General features: G+C 33.9%; 1 protein-coding gene across 1 annotated transcript; it reads left to right on the plus strand.

Annotated features, from left to right (window-relative positions):
- The first annotated feature begins 3948 nt into the window (after positions 1-3948).
- On the plus strand, positions 3949-10601 carry SLITRK6 (SLIT and NTRK like family member 6). Its single transcript, XM_025875280.2, has 2 exons — positions 3949-4464; positions 6904-10601. Exon 2 carries the CDS (start codon positions 6928-6930, stop codon positions 9448-9450), a length of 2523 nt encoding a protein of 840 aa, XP_025731065.1. The 5' UTR covers positions 3949-4464; positions 6904-6927; the 3' UTR covers positions 9451-10601.
- Positions 10602-18483: the final 7882 nt, after the last annotated feature.

The following is an 18483-nucleotide window of genomic DNA, read 5'->3' on the forward strand; positions in this document are numbered from 1 at the left end:
TCTGGCTTCTCTTCCAGGGAAACATGAAAGAGAACCCTAAGTTCAAGATTTGAGAAGCAAATTCAAAGGTTACTGTATCATGAAAGATAAAAAGACAACATTCTTTGATTGTTATCGTCTATAAATAGAATTTATGTAAATAAGTCCAATTATATATTTTAAGTAGACTTTACCCCATTAATATCTTTAAAGATTTTGTAAAATTTTATAAGAGCTATTATTTTTGTATACAATGAACAGGATAGGAATACATAATAAGAAATATTTGAGTTGGATTTAATCTCTGGAATTGTTAGTGGACTTAACTTTTCTTATTTTTGTTGAATTTCCTTTAGAGTCTTCTTTTACTTTCCTTTCCCCATTAATAAAATCTAGTATTTATTATGATCACTCAATGAACTTATTATCAGAATTTGGGGAAAGCTACACTGGGGAATACACATTTTCAAAAGTATATGCAATTTTAAAGAAAACTTTTGGTTTGAAATAAGAAGCAGAAAACATGTCTTTGTTAATATCTGTAAAACTAGTGCACAAGTTATCTACATTTCTGTAAATTTAGATGTTTTTTGCAAATATCTGTAATATTGAATTTTAATAGCATTTTCATTGGTTTCAATGTAATTCCCTGATAGTACAGAGCTCACAGGAATGTTATGTCCCAAGAATTTGTTTTGAGTATTTTTTAATAATTACAAACATAGTTTCAAAGTGACACTAATTTAGGATTATTTCTGTGTTTAAATATTTCTTAAAAGAAAGAAATCATTGATAAATATGTAAAATCCATCTACGGTATAATAATTCATAAAGGGTCACTAAGGGTTATAGTTTCTACCTTCAGAATATGTAAATATGCCTCCGTCTACACCACAGATGGTACAAAGACCTCTCTTCAAGCCTTCCAGATTCTTGTGTTAAAATCAATCAGACATACGTTTTCATTTTACTACTTAAATGTGGCACTGAAAAAGGTGGACAGATGCTCTGATGTAGAACTTGTCCTATATAGCACGAATCAATCTCTTTCATTGTTATTAAATTTTTCTTTCCTGTTTCCAGTGCTTAATGTTGGTCTTTTCATTCCATTTACCCCACATACATCATCAGTTCAACAAATTTCATAGAACATTCTTCATTTGGTCTTTGTCACCATTAGATATGCAAAATGATTCCCCACTCCGGACCCCCTCCTGCCCTCCACATCAGCAGAGAAGAGAAGACATTCTCCTGAGTCCTGGTAACCTAACTGTGCACTGTGTGCACTGCTGCTCTAAAATACTAACAGAGGGGCGCCTGGGTGGCTCAGTCATTAAGTGTCTGCCTTCGATCCCAGGGTCCTGGGATCGAGCCCCACATCGGGCGCCCTGCTCAGCAGGAAGCCTGCTTCTCCCTCTCCCACTCCCCCTGCTTGTGTTCCCTCTTTTGCTGTGTCTCTCTCTCTGTCAAATAAATAAATAAAATCTTTAAAATAAATAAGGAAATAAAAGGAATAACAGAGGTAGGTTTATTTCTTCCGACTGCTTGGTAGTCTTCATTGTAATTAGAATACTTTCATATTTGCCCTTGAAGATGCATATTCAAAAAAGTTAGAAGTCACAATAAGACACAAGGTAGAGTATGTGATTAAAATAATTGCTGACTTTTTAACACTTTCCAATATGGAGTCACTGGGGGTAAATTATGTGGAAAGATTAATAAAATCTAGTATTTATTAGGATTACTTAATGAATTCATTATCAGAATCTGGGGAAAGCTACACTGGAAAATATTTTTCCATGTAACAGTTGGAAATTAAAAAATGTTGGTACATGTTCGACAATCAATAACATGTTCTGCCATAAGCGTTTTGGAAAGAATGGCAGAATTATTGACTTAGTGAAATAACTGAGGAATTACAGTTAACAAAGTATAGAGAAGAGTGGATTTAGCCATAATCATTTTGAGTGTACTGTTATATATTTTACTATTGAATTTAAGATAATGCTGAGTAATTCCTTATCAATACCACTCCTTTGAACTAGGTTAAAAGTTACAGAATGCTTCTCAAACAATTCTTTACCTGTCATTCTTTGGGTTCCCACCCAAAACCTAGAGAAAAAGTAAAGAATAATAATTTAAAAAAGGCCTCGTTAGTTACTTTTCTTCCTTTCCATTGAATTAACCAGTAATTTATGCATGAGGACAACATGTCATCTATAGGCAAGGGATTCAACATAAATAACTTGGAATATGTGCGAGGTGCATATTATGGATAAAATAGACACATACTCAAATTGGAGGAAATGAAAGAAACCTATAGGGAATTTAGGTGTATTTGTCCATATGTCTGTTTGAACCACTCTTCTTCCACAGATTTCCAGAACATTTCTCCTGTGGCCTTACTTCCAAAGCCAAAAGGAACACATTTGGAGAATTACGTGTACAGTGCTGGAAGGGAAGCCATTCTACTTCTTTGTTTTCCCACTGATTCTAAGTCAGGTTTGTCACCGCCTATCTAAATCATTAGATTGATTTCAGTTAATGCAACCTGGCTGTCAGCTAGCAGCAAATTATACCTGAGATTAATTCTTTACCTTGATTTTCTCTTATTTCCCTTAGTCTCTCATTCCTTACCTTTCTAATCTTTCCCCACCCCCTTATCTGTATCATTATCTCTATTTCATCTTAAAACACACAGTGTCATTAAAATAAGTGAGGAACTTAATGAGTGAGAGAATATAATATAAAGGAATGTGAGAATATTAAAAACTACTTCAAAACCCATATCTTTTAAAGCAACTATTCCATACTAAGGATATGAAATCTTTATGAATTTGAGGGGAAAACTGCAGACAATCATTAAATAAGAATCTGATCTGATGTTGTCCCATTTTGATGATTTAACCTACATAAAACCTCTTTTTTAAAAGTAGCTTTTTCTTTTTTTTCCTCAAATGACACCTAATATTACACAGGTAGCCTCTAGAACCTCTGGTCAAGGGTGTTTCTAAACATAAGACTATTTCAAAATGAATAAATAATAGCATCTAGTATATTCATTTTGGCTGTGAAAAAGTTCAGGTACTTAGAATGCAGGTAAAGAGGAATGATTTTTAAAACACAGGCATTTTGGGAAAGAAAGAAGGAATCTGACAGTTGAGAGTTTTATAAGTGACGATTCAGAAACTTTTGAGAGTTGAAGAAACAAGTAGCTTTTTACACAGAAACTTTTTAGGGAGAAAAAATGCTCTCAGCTAGTACCATAAAAATCAGGATATTGTAATTTCTACATACTCATCAACTTGTTTCATCTCACCTGAAGAGACATCATTTCAGATTTCTGAGAGTGTTAAGCAGTGTTCGATTAACGAAACCATCTGTAATAAAGATTCTTGGATATATTTTAAAGTAATCATATTGCCATTCCAAATAAATATTATCTTCCCTGCAAAAGAACTTCATTTCTGCTCCCATTAACTGAACATTAGCTGTAGGGAAAGAAATAATGAAGTATAGGACTCGGAGTCTCCGACGAAGTGAGGCTTTAAAAGAAATTTAAAGGGTGCATACAAAAAGGCAGATGTGGCAGGAAAGGAGCTCACGTTAACATTTAAAAAAAACTAGCGCACCATTTCAACCACAGATACCCCTAAAACACAAAGAAAACAAAACCTGAAGTAACTACTCCATGTGCAAACGGGAACCGTCCTGAACCGGCTGAGAATTTAACATAACTCATTATTGAGCTTGCTATCCAACACACAAAAAAATTACACAGCTTTTAAAACGGTGCATAATCGTTCCCATCAAAATTTACTTGCACTCTCTTTGGTATTAAAAAGGAGTCGAAAGGCCATTTGCAGAAAGAGGAGGAGTTGAGCGGTCCCAAGGTGGAGCTGTCTCTTGTTAAACGACCCTGGCTGAGTAAAGCGCTCTGCTGGGGAAGGGCTTAAAGGCTGAGTCAAAAGCCAAGAACTCTCTCTATTTACGCCTACCTCCCAGCCCTTGGCAATCTGACTAATAACAAACTGAGCTAACAAGAAAGACTAGAAAGGGAGGAAAGAGAACACTGCTGCAGCTTGGATCTACAACCTAAGAAAGCAAGAGTGATCCATCCCAGCTCTGTGAAACATCTTGTTTATTTACTGCACTCGGCAGCTTGCAAACGGTTAACTATATGCAAAAAAAGTCAGCATAGCTGTGAAGTATGCCGTGAATTTTAATTGGGGAGAAAAGGCAACTGCTTCGGGATGATCTAGTGTGCACTCTGCCTGAAATATTTTCAATGAACTGCTCAGCATTTAGTCTTTGAGCAGAGCTGTTTAACTTTATGAAGCAATGGGACCTGCCAAAAAGTGATATTTGAGAAGAAAACACGTGGTGGTCGGTGTTTTCTTTTTTTAATAAAGAAACTGAATTTACTTTGAACATCTCGTCCAGCTGTGCACTACGGATAACGTCAGAAGGGTTTCTGCTTTACAGGTAAGAGGAATGTTTCCAGGCTTTTCTGTCTGATAACTCTCTTTGCATTATCTTAAAGTGATTGAATTTGTATGTTTGCCCTTTTAAGAATATAACTTTGGATTAAAAGCGATTCAGTTTCACTCTTACTCATTGGCACAACTAATGCTGTAGCAGATGCCTGTTTTCTCTGAGCAACAGACAGCTGGCTCTACAGAAGAACGAATAAAATAAGATGCCACTATTTCTTGCATAGCGCGCAGTTTGTTATTGGAAACTAAATATGTGTGCTTTCTGAAGGAACGATCACTTCCAAACACCATTGTTGAATTTAAAATATAAGCAGAGTATTAAATGATTCTTAGTGTTTTGTATGCTACTTTTATTATTTCCTGGCTTGAAAATACATATTTTCTGAAAATATGTAAATGGAGTTATTTTTGACCTCTCTCACATTGGATCAGATGTTATCAGTACGGAACCCGTCTTCAAATTTGTGTGCATCTCTGAAAAGATTTGAAACTGTTCCCTAGGACATTTTGTAGAACATAAGATGAATATAAGATTAAAACAGTAACTAGAGATTATCATCTGGAAGTTATTTACTATTTTCTCAAGATGCTGTGTCTGGTGAAATGAATCATATTCTTTCTTTGAATCTATGAAGAAGTACTTTTGGTGTTTGTGGAAGCTAATCCACAAGTTGAGGACTCCAACTACAAGCTGTTGAATTCTAAACATAGACTCAGAGCTGTTTAAAAATCAATTTCCCCATGGAAAAATTTAGTCTGCTAACTTTTCCTTTATATAGAAAGGCAATATACTGTTTTATTTCTTCAGCTGCCTTTTACCATTCAGAAACTTCATACTATATATGTTTTCAATAAAACAATGTATTTTTATGGGATGAATTTTTTCCTGGATTATTGATTGGGTTTGGGGATGTTCTGTCTGATCTGTTGCATCTATCTGATTGTGAATTTTAGGTAGATTCAAAGTATTGTTCACATTCCATTAAAAAATAAATAAAAGCAGATACCATTTGGAAAAGTTGAAGAGTTTTGAGATATGGTGTTTATTTACCTTTCAGTTTAATTTGTATAAATTTAAGATACACTAAAGAAAATAAATGAAATTAAATACATTAGAGTTATATGTATTTATCTTGTCACTGCTGTCATCTCAGAGTTAGAATCTTTTTAAAGAATTGCTATTTCAGATACATGTCTTAAATTTTTAAGGAGCTGGAGTATGTGATGTTGTTATCCTGAATTATCATTTTTTATTTACCAAATTAGAGTTACCCTCAGATGTTTTAGTAATAGTGCAGCTTGTTTTAGAGTTCATTGTGACTTTAAGCCTTATAATAAAGGAGATCCACTGTTTAATTATGTGATGACATTCCGTGCCCTAAAGTCAGTTTCAAGACCTTGTTAGAAAGTCATTTGCTAGAAGTTTATGTGAGGCATTGTTTATTCTTTCATAATAGCTAGAAATGTGTTTTAAAGCGGGGTTTTTCTTCTTTAGGTTTATGATATTAACCTTATTCATAACAGAATTTAAAAGCAGCAGGAAATATCCTACATTTAGAAATTCAGTAGAGAGTGTGACAAAGGTGAAATTTTAACATGCACTCTTAACCATATATATATATATATATCTAATACTGTCGAGCTTATACAAACTGCCCTATACAGCAGAGTTAAAATGAAACTCTTTTTATAGTGATCTACTTTCTTACATGGTCAGAGACTTATTGTCCTCAAGGTTTTTAAATAGATAACAAATTAATAAGTATTGAGCCAAAATCAAAGCAGGTTAAAACACAGACACAATTATTGGATGGTATATTGTGACATCCAGTTCAAACACAAATAAATAAAGGAAAAGCATTATGTATGCATACGTGCATACAGAGATACATACATACGTTTTTTTCTAACTTTTTCTAACATTTTGCATTCCCTACCATTTTCTGTTTCTGGCTAATATCACATATTTGTCTTATACTGTAATCCTTTAGCCTTAGAGTCATCAACTTTGTGGTTAAAAAAAAAGAAAGAATCAGGGTCTTTGCAAACATACACTTTTGCATCATATCAAGGTATCAATGGTCCAATTAAGCAGCACCTCTCTCATCTATAAAATGAAGTTTATTTGGCAAATGTGAACACCACTGATGATATAATATTTTAAATTCTCCTTGAATTTGAAGGAGAATTTGAATTGTAAAAATTTTACATTTTTATCATAGTGCAAGTTAAGAGTGAACCAAAACATGCTTGTCATAGTATGAGAAAAAGATAAAAGGTAAATGTAGCAAAGTATTCATATTTTCTGAGTAATTACTATATTTTTTTTTTCTTTTTAGAGGAAACCCTATTATTTTGTAATCACCAGGTTCATCTCCTCCCTGCATCTGCCTGCTAAAGAACATTGCTGTTGCATTTTGTTTTACAGAATCAAATTTCATCACATGACAACATGAAGCTGTGGATTCACCTCTTATATTCATCTCTCCTTGCCTGTATATCTTCACAGTCCCAATCTCCAATGTCCTCAGCCAGAGGTTCTTGTGGTTCTCTTTGCAATTGTGAGGAAAAAGATGGTACAACGCTGATAAACTGTGAAGAAAAAGGTATCAAGAAGTTATCCCAAATAAGTGTGCCACCATCACGACCTTTCCACCTAAGTTTATTAAATAATGGCTTGACAATGCTTCACACAAATGACTTTTCTGGGCTTACCAACGCTGTCTCAATACACCTTGGATTTAACAATATTGCAGATATTGAGACTGGTGCATTTAATGGCCTTGGCCTTCTTAAGCAACTTCATATCAATCACAATTCTTTAGAAATTCTTAAAGAGGATACCTTCCATGGACTGGAAAACCTGGAATTTCTACAAGCAGATAACAATTTCATTACAGTGATCGAACCAAGTGCCTTTAGCAAGCTCAACAGACTTAAAGTGTTAATTTTAAATGACAACGCTATTGAGAGTCTTCCTCCAAACATATTTCGGTTCGTTCCTTTAACCCATCTAGATCTTCGTGGAAATCAGTTGCAAACATTGCCTTACGTTGGTTTTTTAGAACACATTGGCCGGATATTGGATCTCCAGTTGGAGGACAATAAGTGGGCCTGTAATTGTGACTTATTAGAGCTAAAAATTTGGTTGGAAAACATGCCTCCACAGTCTGTAATTGGTGATATTGTATGCAACAGCCCTCCATTTTTCAAAGGAAGTGTACTAAGCAGACTGAAAAAGGAATCAATTTGCCCCACTCCGCCAGTGTATGAAGAACATGAGGATCCGTCAGGATCATTACATCTGGCAGTAACGTCTTCAATAAGTGATGGTCGCATGTCAACCAAGACCACATCCCTTTTGAAACCAGCCACCAAAACACCAGTTTTGATACCCTATATTACAAAGCCATTCACTCAACTTCCAGGACCCTACTGTCCTATCCCCTGTAACTGCAAAGTACTATCCCCATCAGGACTTTTAGTGCACTGTCAAGAGCGCAATATTGAAAGCTTATCAGATCTAAAACCTCCTCCACAAAATCCTAGAAAGCTTGTTCTAGCAGGGAATATTATCCATACATTAGTGAAGTCTGATCTAGTGGAATACTTCACTTTGGAAATGCTTCACTTGGGAAACAATCGTATTGAGGTTCTTGAGGAAGGATCATTTATGAATCTAACAAGATTGCAAAAACTCTATCTAAATGGTAACCATCTGACCAAATTAAGTAGGGGCATGTTCCTTGGTCTCCACAATCTTGAGTACTTGTATCTTGAATACAATGCAGTTAAGGAAATATTACCAGGAACCTTTAACCCAATGCCTAAACTTAAAGTCCTGTATTTAAATAATAACCTCCTACAAGTTTTACCACCACATATTTTTTCAGGGGTTTCCCTAACGAGGATAAACCTTAAAACAAACCAGTTTACCCATCTCCCCGTAAGTAATATCTTGGATGACCTTGATTTATTGACTCAGATCGACCTTGAGGACAATCCCTGGGATTGCTCCTGTGACCTAGTTGGATTGCAACAATGGCTACAAAAACTGAGTAAGAACACGGTAACAGATGACATCCTCTGCACGTCTCCAGAGCACCTGGACAAAAAGGAATTGAAAGCACTAACTAGTGAACTCCTTTGCCCAGGTTTAGTCAATAACCCATCCCTGCCAACTCAAACTAGTTACATAATTGTCAGTACTCCTACAACCACAACTACGGCCGATACTATTTTAAGATCACTTACTGATGCTGTACCACTATCTGTTCTAATACTAGGGTTGCTGATTGTGTTCATAACCATTGTGTTCTGTGCTGCAGGGATAGTGGTTCTTGTTCTCCACCGCAGGAGAAGATACAAAAAGAAACAAGCAGATGAGCAGATGAGAGACAACAGTCCTGTCCATCTTCAGTACAGTATGTATGGCCATAAAACAACTCACCACACTACTGAAAGACCCACAGCATCACTCTATGAGCAGCACATGGTGAGTCCCATGGTTCATGTCTATAGAAGTCCATCCTTTGGCCCAAAGCATTTGGAAGAAGAAGAACAAAAAAATGAGAAAGATGGAAGTGAGGCAAAACATCTCCAAAGAAGTCTTTTAGAACGGGAAAACCATTCACCACTCACAGGGTCAAATATGAAATACAAAACCACAGACCAATCAACTGAGTTTTTATCCTTTCAGGATGCCAGTTCATTATACAGGAATATTTTAGAGAAAGAAAGAGAACTTCAGCAGCTGGGAATCACAGAATACCTACGGAAGAACATTGCTCAACTCCAGCCTGACATGGAGGTACATTATCCTGGAGCCCATGAAGAATTAAAGTTAATGGAGACTTTAATGTACTCAAGGCCAAGGAAGGTATTAGTGGAACAGACTAAAAATGAGTATTTTGAGCTTAAAGCTAACTTACATGCTGAACCTGACTACTTAGAAGTCCTGGAGCAGCAAACATAGATGGAGAGATCTAGGGCTTTTGCAGAAATGCTGTGATTCCGTCTTAAGTCCAATCCTTGTAAATAAGTGCCTTACATGAGTGTGTCATCAATCAGAACTAAAGCACAGTAGTAATCCTATGGGAAAAAAAGAAGAAAAAGAAACTCAGGGATCATTGGGAGAAGCCATTGCATTGTCTTCAGGCAATTTTGCCTGCCCCTAATAAAATAAATCCTTGCATGTAAATCATCCAAGGATTATAGTAATATTTCTCCATATACTTAAAAGTGTTTCAGGAAAGTCCTGTTGCACACTAAAAGGGTTGAATATTTAAGCAACCCTTATTTTCTTGAATTACTTTACCAGTGGATGAAATAGAATGGGGTTTTGTCACTTAAGTTATACCTGTATATGTAGTTATAATATGTAAGGAATATATTGTTTATATAATCAGTATATACTACAAAAAATGTACATTGTCACATATACCTAATTTTCTTGCAATAAAGGCAAAAAGAACTGGAACTTTAAAATTATGACTAGTAATAGTAAGGAAAAAAATAGAAGGTTGAATTACATAGGCCCAAAACTGAACATTTGAAGGTTAGAAAAATGTCACTGCTATGCTTTCTGAATTTAAAAGAGTCATTAATAGTTCAGATGGATGAATAAGCAAACTTTTTTGGTTTTTCTGCACATTTTGTGTGGACAATCGTATTGTCAATGCTGCTGTGAACTAAGGTATGTCATTTGTGCTCAAAGTTTGAATCTTGTTCTTGGGATATTTTTTAAATGCTACTGATATTCAAATGTAAATATGATTAGTGCATAAATTAAGTTTGGTTTCTTTCATAGCATTAATCCTTTGTAAATTTGAATGACCATGATAGAAATACATTTCTTGTGGCAAGTAATAATTCACAGGTATAACACAAATAGGAAACATTGTTTTTAAAAATTTTTATTAATGTAAACTGATAGTTGCCATAAATTAGTAGCAAAAGGCACGTCTAAGAGTAAATGGTTTAAGTTGCCTCAAGAGTGGGACAATGTAGCTTTATTTTACAAGAAAGTATAGCTAGATTTCTATGAACTATTTATTCTGTACAGTTTTGTATATTTTTGGTTCACAAAGGTAATTATTCTTGGGTGCCTTTCAAGAAAATTAAAAATACTGCTCACTACAATAAAAATAAAATGAAAACTCTCTTTTTAAATGAACTTTCTTCCATTAGTCTGATCTGTAATTCAGTCAAGTCAGGATTAACACACACACATGCATGCACTCATGCACATGCATGAGAAGGAGATTTCTGTTTGTTATCCACACAGAAGCATCTTGTTCACCATCTGCAAAAAGGCCATTCAGTGTCTGGGTATGATTGACACGGAGCCAACCTATGTCTGACCAGTAGTTCTCCCTTTCCAGCAAATCTTTTTCCACTCAATACAAATGAAAGTGATTTATTTTTCTTCTTTCTGGTTATACAATCAATGATACAGCAGATTTTCACAAAGCAAAATAGAATTAATCAAGGTGATCTAGTTCTGGTTTTTGAACACCACGCAGATCTATGCACAGGGTTGGGAAGGAACATATTTCAGATTAGAAAGGACTTTCTTTAATTTACTTAATACTATTTTAGTGAACCCTGAATGTTCTATTAAATGTTTTGGTTTTCAACACTCAACTGTCTGCAATACTAGTAAAGCATACATTATTTCCTTGATTTTGAATAAGAAGCCTTTCTGTTGATAAAAACAGTAGGGATCTGTGCTGCCTGGTATGGAGACTAATTATGTGGCTATTATGAAGTCCTATCACTATGTTTTCTTTTAAATCATTGCATATATTAATAGAAAACAATTAAGAATTACATATTGGGGTTGAAAACCTAAATTTCTCCATGAATACCCAAGGTTGGAAAGAACAAAGTTGAGAATTCTTTTTAAAGTTACACTTACTAAGGGGAAATCTGGGTGCACATGCGTTGCTATAAATATTTATCCACTAAAAAATTTCAGCACTATAATGAGTAATAAATACTCCAAAGCATGATTTTAAGTTATATCCTAAAAAGAAGAACAAAGCAAGAGCAGATTTCATGTTATTGCACTTCTCCTATTCACTAGGAAATATCTGCCAATATTTTCTGATTCCAATCAAGTGCACAGAGGTATTAGAAAGACTTAAGAAATTCCCATGCCTGGAGGACCCTTGGAATGGGTCCATGAATGCAGACAGAGACATGTCCTCAGGAACATTCTTCTCTTTTGAGTGGGGGAATTTTTTTAAATCTTTATTCATTTGTTAAATGCCTAAAGTAATAATATTCATTCTCCAACTTATCTCAAGATGGAAGAGAGTCGTTTATGAAATCATGTAAATATATCCTCCAAATTAAATATAACTGCAAAACTAAAACCCTATGGGAGTCTGGATATAACTTATAATGATGTAGAAATCATTATGGTTTCCAAAGGGTAGCAAATTTTAAGGGCTTAAATGTTTCATTCATGATGGGATCTTTCTTATGTGATTTGTTTCCCTATTAGAAGTAGTTGAGAGTTGAAAAAACTAGTGATGGTCTTTCATTATTAATGGGTCTTGTGACCTGTGATAATCACTCAGAACTTTGATGATTTCACCTGCGTTTCCTATTTCTTCTCACTCCCACTAACAACAAATTTTTATTACAGTCTCTGTTTGATTCTTTACTTAAGTGGCCAGTGTGGTTTGTTTCTTCAACTAATTGTTAGAGTCAGAGTCCCAAGTCTGAATTCAGTACACCCAGCCTTATTTGGATGTACCTAGGCATTCTAACAAATAAACAAACAAGCATAATTATCCTAGTTTTTTTCTTGATTTATATAGAAATTATGTTTTGCTCATCGCATTATCAGTGCAAGTTCTGTTTCATGTCTGAATCTTGAATTTTTGTAGTATAGTGATACTAGTGTATAATCAAACCAGATCAAGTCTTATTTATTTATTTGTTTGTTTTAGTAGAAGATTTATTTATTTATTTGAGAGAGAGAGAGGGAGAGAGAGCAAGTGAGCGAGCACATGAGTGGGAGGGGCAGAGGGACTAGGAGAGAGAATCTGAAGCTGATTCCCTGCTAAGTCCGGAGCCTGATGTAGGGCTTGATCTCAGGACCCTGAAATCACAACCCTGAGACCTTGACCTGAGCTGAAACCAAGAGCCGGATGCTGAACCAACTAAGCCACCCACGTGCTCCCAGATCAAGTTCTTAATTCTATCTGTTAGACATAGATTGTATTAATCCTTATTTAACAAATCATTTGTCACTAAATTACAATGAAAAGACTTATGTATATGAGTAAATATATGAACATGCTCTTCAGATAATTTTCCATTGGTCTCCATACTAGGATGGAAATTTTACAATACATATAAAAAGGATTGTATCAAGGATGCTGGTTCTCCTTCTTGAATCAATCTCTTATATCATGAAGGAAGAAAGCCTGCCCTTCCTGCTCTAATAGTAAATAAATTGAAGTACCAGCTAAACGGCCTTTAAGCTGCCTTGATGCTTCCATCCAATTAATTTAAAAGGCTTAAGCTTTGATCTGGGGTTGAAAAAATGTGATATGAATGTCCTCTCGTCATTAGAATGCAACTTTAAAAAATATAAGTAATAAAATGAGATAGAGTCTTAATATACATGTTATTTATTTTGTACCTTTTTCTTTTTTAAGTTATTCTGTATTTTTATTTTTCTATGATAACTAATGTATAATCAAAGTATTTCTAAAAGAAAATGGATACTACTAGCTTGCAGAATTGTTTGACAATAGGGCACCTGGGTGGCTCAGTTGGTTAAGCGACTGCCTTCCGCTCAGGTCATGATCCTGGAGTCCCGCAACGAGTCCCACATCGAGTCCCGCATCGAGTCCCGCATCGAGTCCCGCATGGAGTCCCGCATCGGGCTCCCTGCTCAGCGGGGAGTCTGCTTCTCCCTCTGACCCTCCTCTCTCTCTCATTCTCTCTCTCAAATAAATTAATAAATAAAATCTTTAAAAAAAAAAGAATTGTTTGACAATAAACATTTTTTAAATATAAACTGATACAAGCATAAAAATACCTAAAGAAAACTCACCAAATTCCCCATATATAAGACTTTCTACATAATTGTCACTGGAGACTATTCTCTACATGAAAAGAAAACTATTCATGTGCATAACATGCTATTTGAGAAGAGAGGTTTAGATCTTCCAGGAATTAAGAAATGTTTCTACTATGAATTTAAGGACTCCTCTCTATTCTTTTCCCTGAACATTTTTATGATACAGGCATGAATGGCTGCAATTTTTTTCTTGAGATGATGGGATATTATAAAAGCTTGTTCTTGATAGGAAAGGAGGCAATTACAAGTCTGTCTCAGGAGGAATGATCCTATATATCTGGGCACCCATATCAAGAATGATCTCATTGATAAGGAATGGATAAGTTATTAAAAATACAATATTCCTTTTTGGATTTTAAATTCCATACATACTGAATCAGATATTTGTCCAAACATTCCCTGAGGTTTATAACCGTGACAATGTCTCAAATTAAAAGTTGGATACACCAGTTTATTCTTGAATTATAGTAAGTTATATTATTAAAACTATATTGTTTAGCAAATTTCTGTATTATATGTAAATATATACCAGTATCTGTTTTACAGAATACAACTAGATTTTAAAAGATGAATTTATGTTGATTATATATACATTTATCTTTATGTATGTATAACATAGAGGAGACAGCCAGATGTAGAATTCTCTTCTAGCTGCTTTGAAAGCATAATAAAATAGATAAGTACTCTTCTGTTAGTAAATGTCTTTCAGCAGATTAGTGAATGAAGAATAGAAACAATTCAAAACAACAAATTGCACACACATAACACACAAACATTCATATATTTCCAATGAAAATAATTTAAAATTATACACTTTTTAAATAGAGTACTTTTGTCCCATAACTTAAAACATAGAAATCAGAAGACCTGACCTTCCACAAACAGTTATTGCCTTCTATATTGGTTATCTGTGAATAAGTAAGGTATCTCGACTTACTCATTTAGTATAAAATCTCTGGTCATTTAATTGCCATATCATAATATTTGGTATTTTAGATAGACTTGGACAGATGCTACACAAAAAATAAGCCATTTTGTTACTCAAATTAATGCACTCAATTTTAAATTCAGTGTTACCAGTGATGAAATCACCTTTAGTGAATGGATGTTAAATATATTTTCATCCCATTACTTGGTGGTATGAGCAATCCAAAGACATATAAGCCCCTGTTACTATATTTTATGATTCATATCTGTCATAAGTTAATATAGCAATACATGGTAGAATAAGAAAGTTAACAATAGAGTTCAGAGAAATCTTGATTCTAGAAGAATAAGATCAGTTTAAATGGTACATATGATTTCATCAATTAAGATTTTTATAGACACACTTTGGGCCTATTCCTAGCATCTGAAGTACTTTGCCTTAGAAAATATATATTTGAGGAAGACATTTTATTATGGTACAGAAACACAATTCTCAGATATCAGCACAACATAAACTTCCAGAGTTTATTAATTTTTTTTAATTTTTAAAAATGAAAGAGTTAAAAGATTTGTCTTGCATTATATAACTAGTAAGAATACCAAGATCAGAATTGGAACCCTGTTTTGTTGTTGTTGTTGTTGTTGTTATTTTATTATGTTTTGTTTCATTATCAAGGCAATGATCTTCATCAGACTGCCTGTCATAACCATGAATATTCATAGGCCATATGGAGACACAGAAAATGTGTGTCTTTGCTTCTATATTTAGGTAGGACACTCTTTCTAAACATTTTATTGAAAGAAAAATCAAACATTTCAGTAACTTTAGACCTATATTACATAACTGTAGATTGTTCAAGGTGATATATAAGCACATTCTAAATACAGCTAGAACAATGCTAAATGACTTAGTATATTGAACAACGTATACACATGGAAGACAGGAACTCATGATGTAGTTTTTTTTCAAATTCAGAATAGTTAATTACTATTTATCAATCGTCTATATTTTTAAAAAACAATTTAGTAAGAATTCAATTTCTATTTCGTAGAATCAGATATTGACAGACAATACACATAGTTCTCATGATATAGTGTGTTAATTAAAAACTTCATGTATAAACATGTAATTTAAATGTTAGAATTTTCTTACACATAGAAATTATGTTGTCAGATATTTTTATTCCATTTTTAAGTCCTCTGCCTGAAATGACTTCATCCCTTTGGTATTGCTTGTAAGTTAAAATAAAGATCATCATTTCAGTGCATAGAGAAAAAGCTTTATAATGTGAGGATTTTTTCTTCTTTTTAAATAAACTTTACTCAGGGAATTTTTAGGTTCACCGCAAAATTGATCAGAAAATACAGTTCCCACATATCTCTTGGCCCCACAGAAGCCCAGCCACCCTCGCTATCAACATTCCCTACCAGAGTGGTACAGTTATTGCAGTTGATGAATCTACATTCTTTCATAATTATCACCCAAACTCCATAGTTTACATCAGAATTCACTGTGGATGCTGTGCATTCTGTAAGTTTTGACAAATGTATTATGATATGTATCCACCATTATAGTAACATGGTGCATATTTTCACTCCCCTATAAATCCTCTGCTTTGTCTAATTCTTCCCCCGCCTCAGCAATCACTGATCTTTTTACTGTCTCCATCCATAGTTTTGCCTTTTCCAGAAAGTCATAGAATTGAAATCATACAGTATGCAGCCTTTTCAGATTAGCTTCTTTCATTTAGTAATATGCATTTAAGTTTCCTCCATGGCTTTTCATGGCTTGATACCTTATTTCTTTTTAGTGCTGAATTGGAATTATATTCCCTTATCTGGATATACCACAGTTTATTTATCCATTTGCCTCCTGAAGGACATGATGGTATTTCCAAATTTTGGCAATTATGAATAAAACTTCTATAACATATGTATGTTGGTTTTATGTGAGTGTAAGTTTTCTACTCATTTGGGTAATTACCAAATAGCACAGTTGCTGGATCACATAATAAAATTTGTTTAGTTTTGTAAGAAACTGCCAAATTGTCTTCCTAAGGGGCTGTACCATTTTGTATTCTCATCAGCAATGAGAATTTCAATTGTTCCACATCCTTCCCAGTATTTGGGGTCGTGAATGTTCAGATTTTGTCCATTCTAATAGTTGTGTAGTGGCATCTCATTGTCATTTTAATTTGCATTTCCCTGATGACAATTGATGTAAAGCATGTTTTGATGTATTTTTTTTCATCTTTATATCTTCTTTGGTGGAGTGTCTGTTAAGCTCTTTGACCTATTTTTTAATCAGGTTCTTTTCTTATTGTTGAGTTTTAAGAGTTTTCTGTATATTTTGGATAACAGCCCTTAATCAAATATGTTTTTCTTGGCAAATATTTCTCCTAGTCTGTGGCTTGTCTTTTCATTCTTTTGACAGTATATTTTACAGAGCAGAAGTTTTTAATTTTAATGAAATCTAGCTTATCAATTTTTTAATAGATCATACTTTTGACGGTATCTATAAAGTCATCATCATATTTCAGGTCCCCTGATTTTTGTCTTGTTATCTTCTAGCAGTTTTATAGTTTTGAGTTTTATATTTAGGCCTATCATACATTTTGAGTCAATTTTTGTGAAGGGTGTAATGTCTGAATCTATATTCATTTTTTTTTGCATGAGGATGTCCATTTGTTGAAAAGACAATATGATGGATTTTATAATCACATACAATTTAAAGTTTCTTTATTTACAACATAATTCATGTTAGTCTTTATATTTAATATTTGAGTACCATTACTATTATGCATTATTCTACGTCTGAAAGAGTGTAACATTTAAGAGAGGAAAATGTCAAGTTATAAAGATTATTATCATTGGGTCTGAATTACCTGGTGCTATAGAGTGTTGAATGTGGATGTAAAACTAAGCTTAACTGGACTTTTCTTAGCAGTGGTCCTTTAGAAGATCTGCATTATACCCACAAGTTTACATAAATAATAAAGTTATCTAAAATTTAGTGTTTGCCTACCAGACACCCATAGCCAGTTGTATGTGCTTTATGTACACTCAGTTTAACCCTCATATGAAACCTGCAAGTGATGCTATTATCCCCATTTTCCTATAGGTGAATGAGGCTCACAAAGTAAATCGCCCAGAATGAAACCCATAGTAGTGCTCAAGTTCAGATTTCCCTGACTTGGATCATTCCAGCTTCTACTGTCTTATCATGCCTCATCTCACAGTGATCTTAGAAAAACATTTCAAAATGTGATATCATGTCATTTGATTGGGTTAAACACTATATTTCACATATGTAAACATCATACTCTTTCATCACATTTATCATATTGTTTTAATTTTAATTAATTTAGTTTAACTTAATTTTGAATATGTTCATTTAACTTCTCATGCCTTAAACTTACCAATATAAATAGTAATCTTTGATATTTGAGAAATCTGAAGTCTCCATATGTTTGTTTATACTTTATTTAATTTCAAAAAGAAGTATTGAGAAACACATGTATTTCAGACCCTGGTGAATCACTTCAATAAAGATTCTTTGACATTCAAATTTTCAACATTATATTTATGAAATCTATGGGAATACAGGAATAAATTTGCCTTATTTTAAAAATTTGATTAATTTAGGTAATTAAGAATAAACAACAAATTTTGCTTTATAATGAAAAGTTTGCTTTTCATTTATAAAATCTATTTCCTAATTCCTTTGGATTTTTAACTCAACTGCCTGTTTCCTGTTTCTGCAAAAGCACATTCACAAGGCTACTCGAGGCAATGCTCATATACCTTCATTAAGAAGGAGGTCATGTTTTCTCAACCTGCCCCATATTATGCTTTCACAGTTTTATTCTGTCTTCTATGCTGTGGATTGGCAGCCAAAGTCATGAAAGTCCTGCGTAATATACTTGCTGGTTATAAGAGTATGCAGGTCAAACTCCACCTCCATAGCCCTCCCACTCT

This window comes from Callorhinus ursinus, unplaced genomic scaffold (genome assembly GCF_003265705.2).
Source record: "Callorhinus ursinus isolate GAN/ISIS: 27379988/994484 unplaced genomic scaffold, GSC_fseal_2.0 scaffold7, whole genome shotgun sequence".
Lineage (NCBI taxonomy): Eukaryota > Metazoa > Chordata > Mammalia > Carnivora > Otariidae > Callorhinus > Callorhinus ursinus.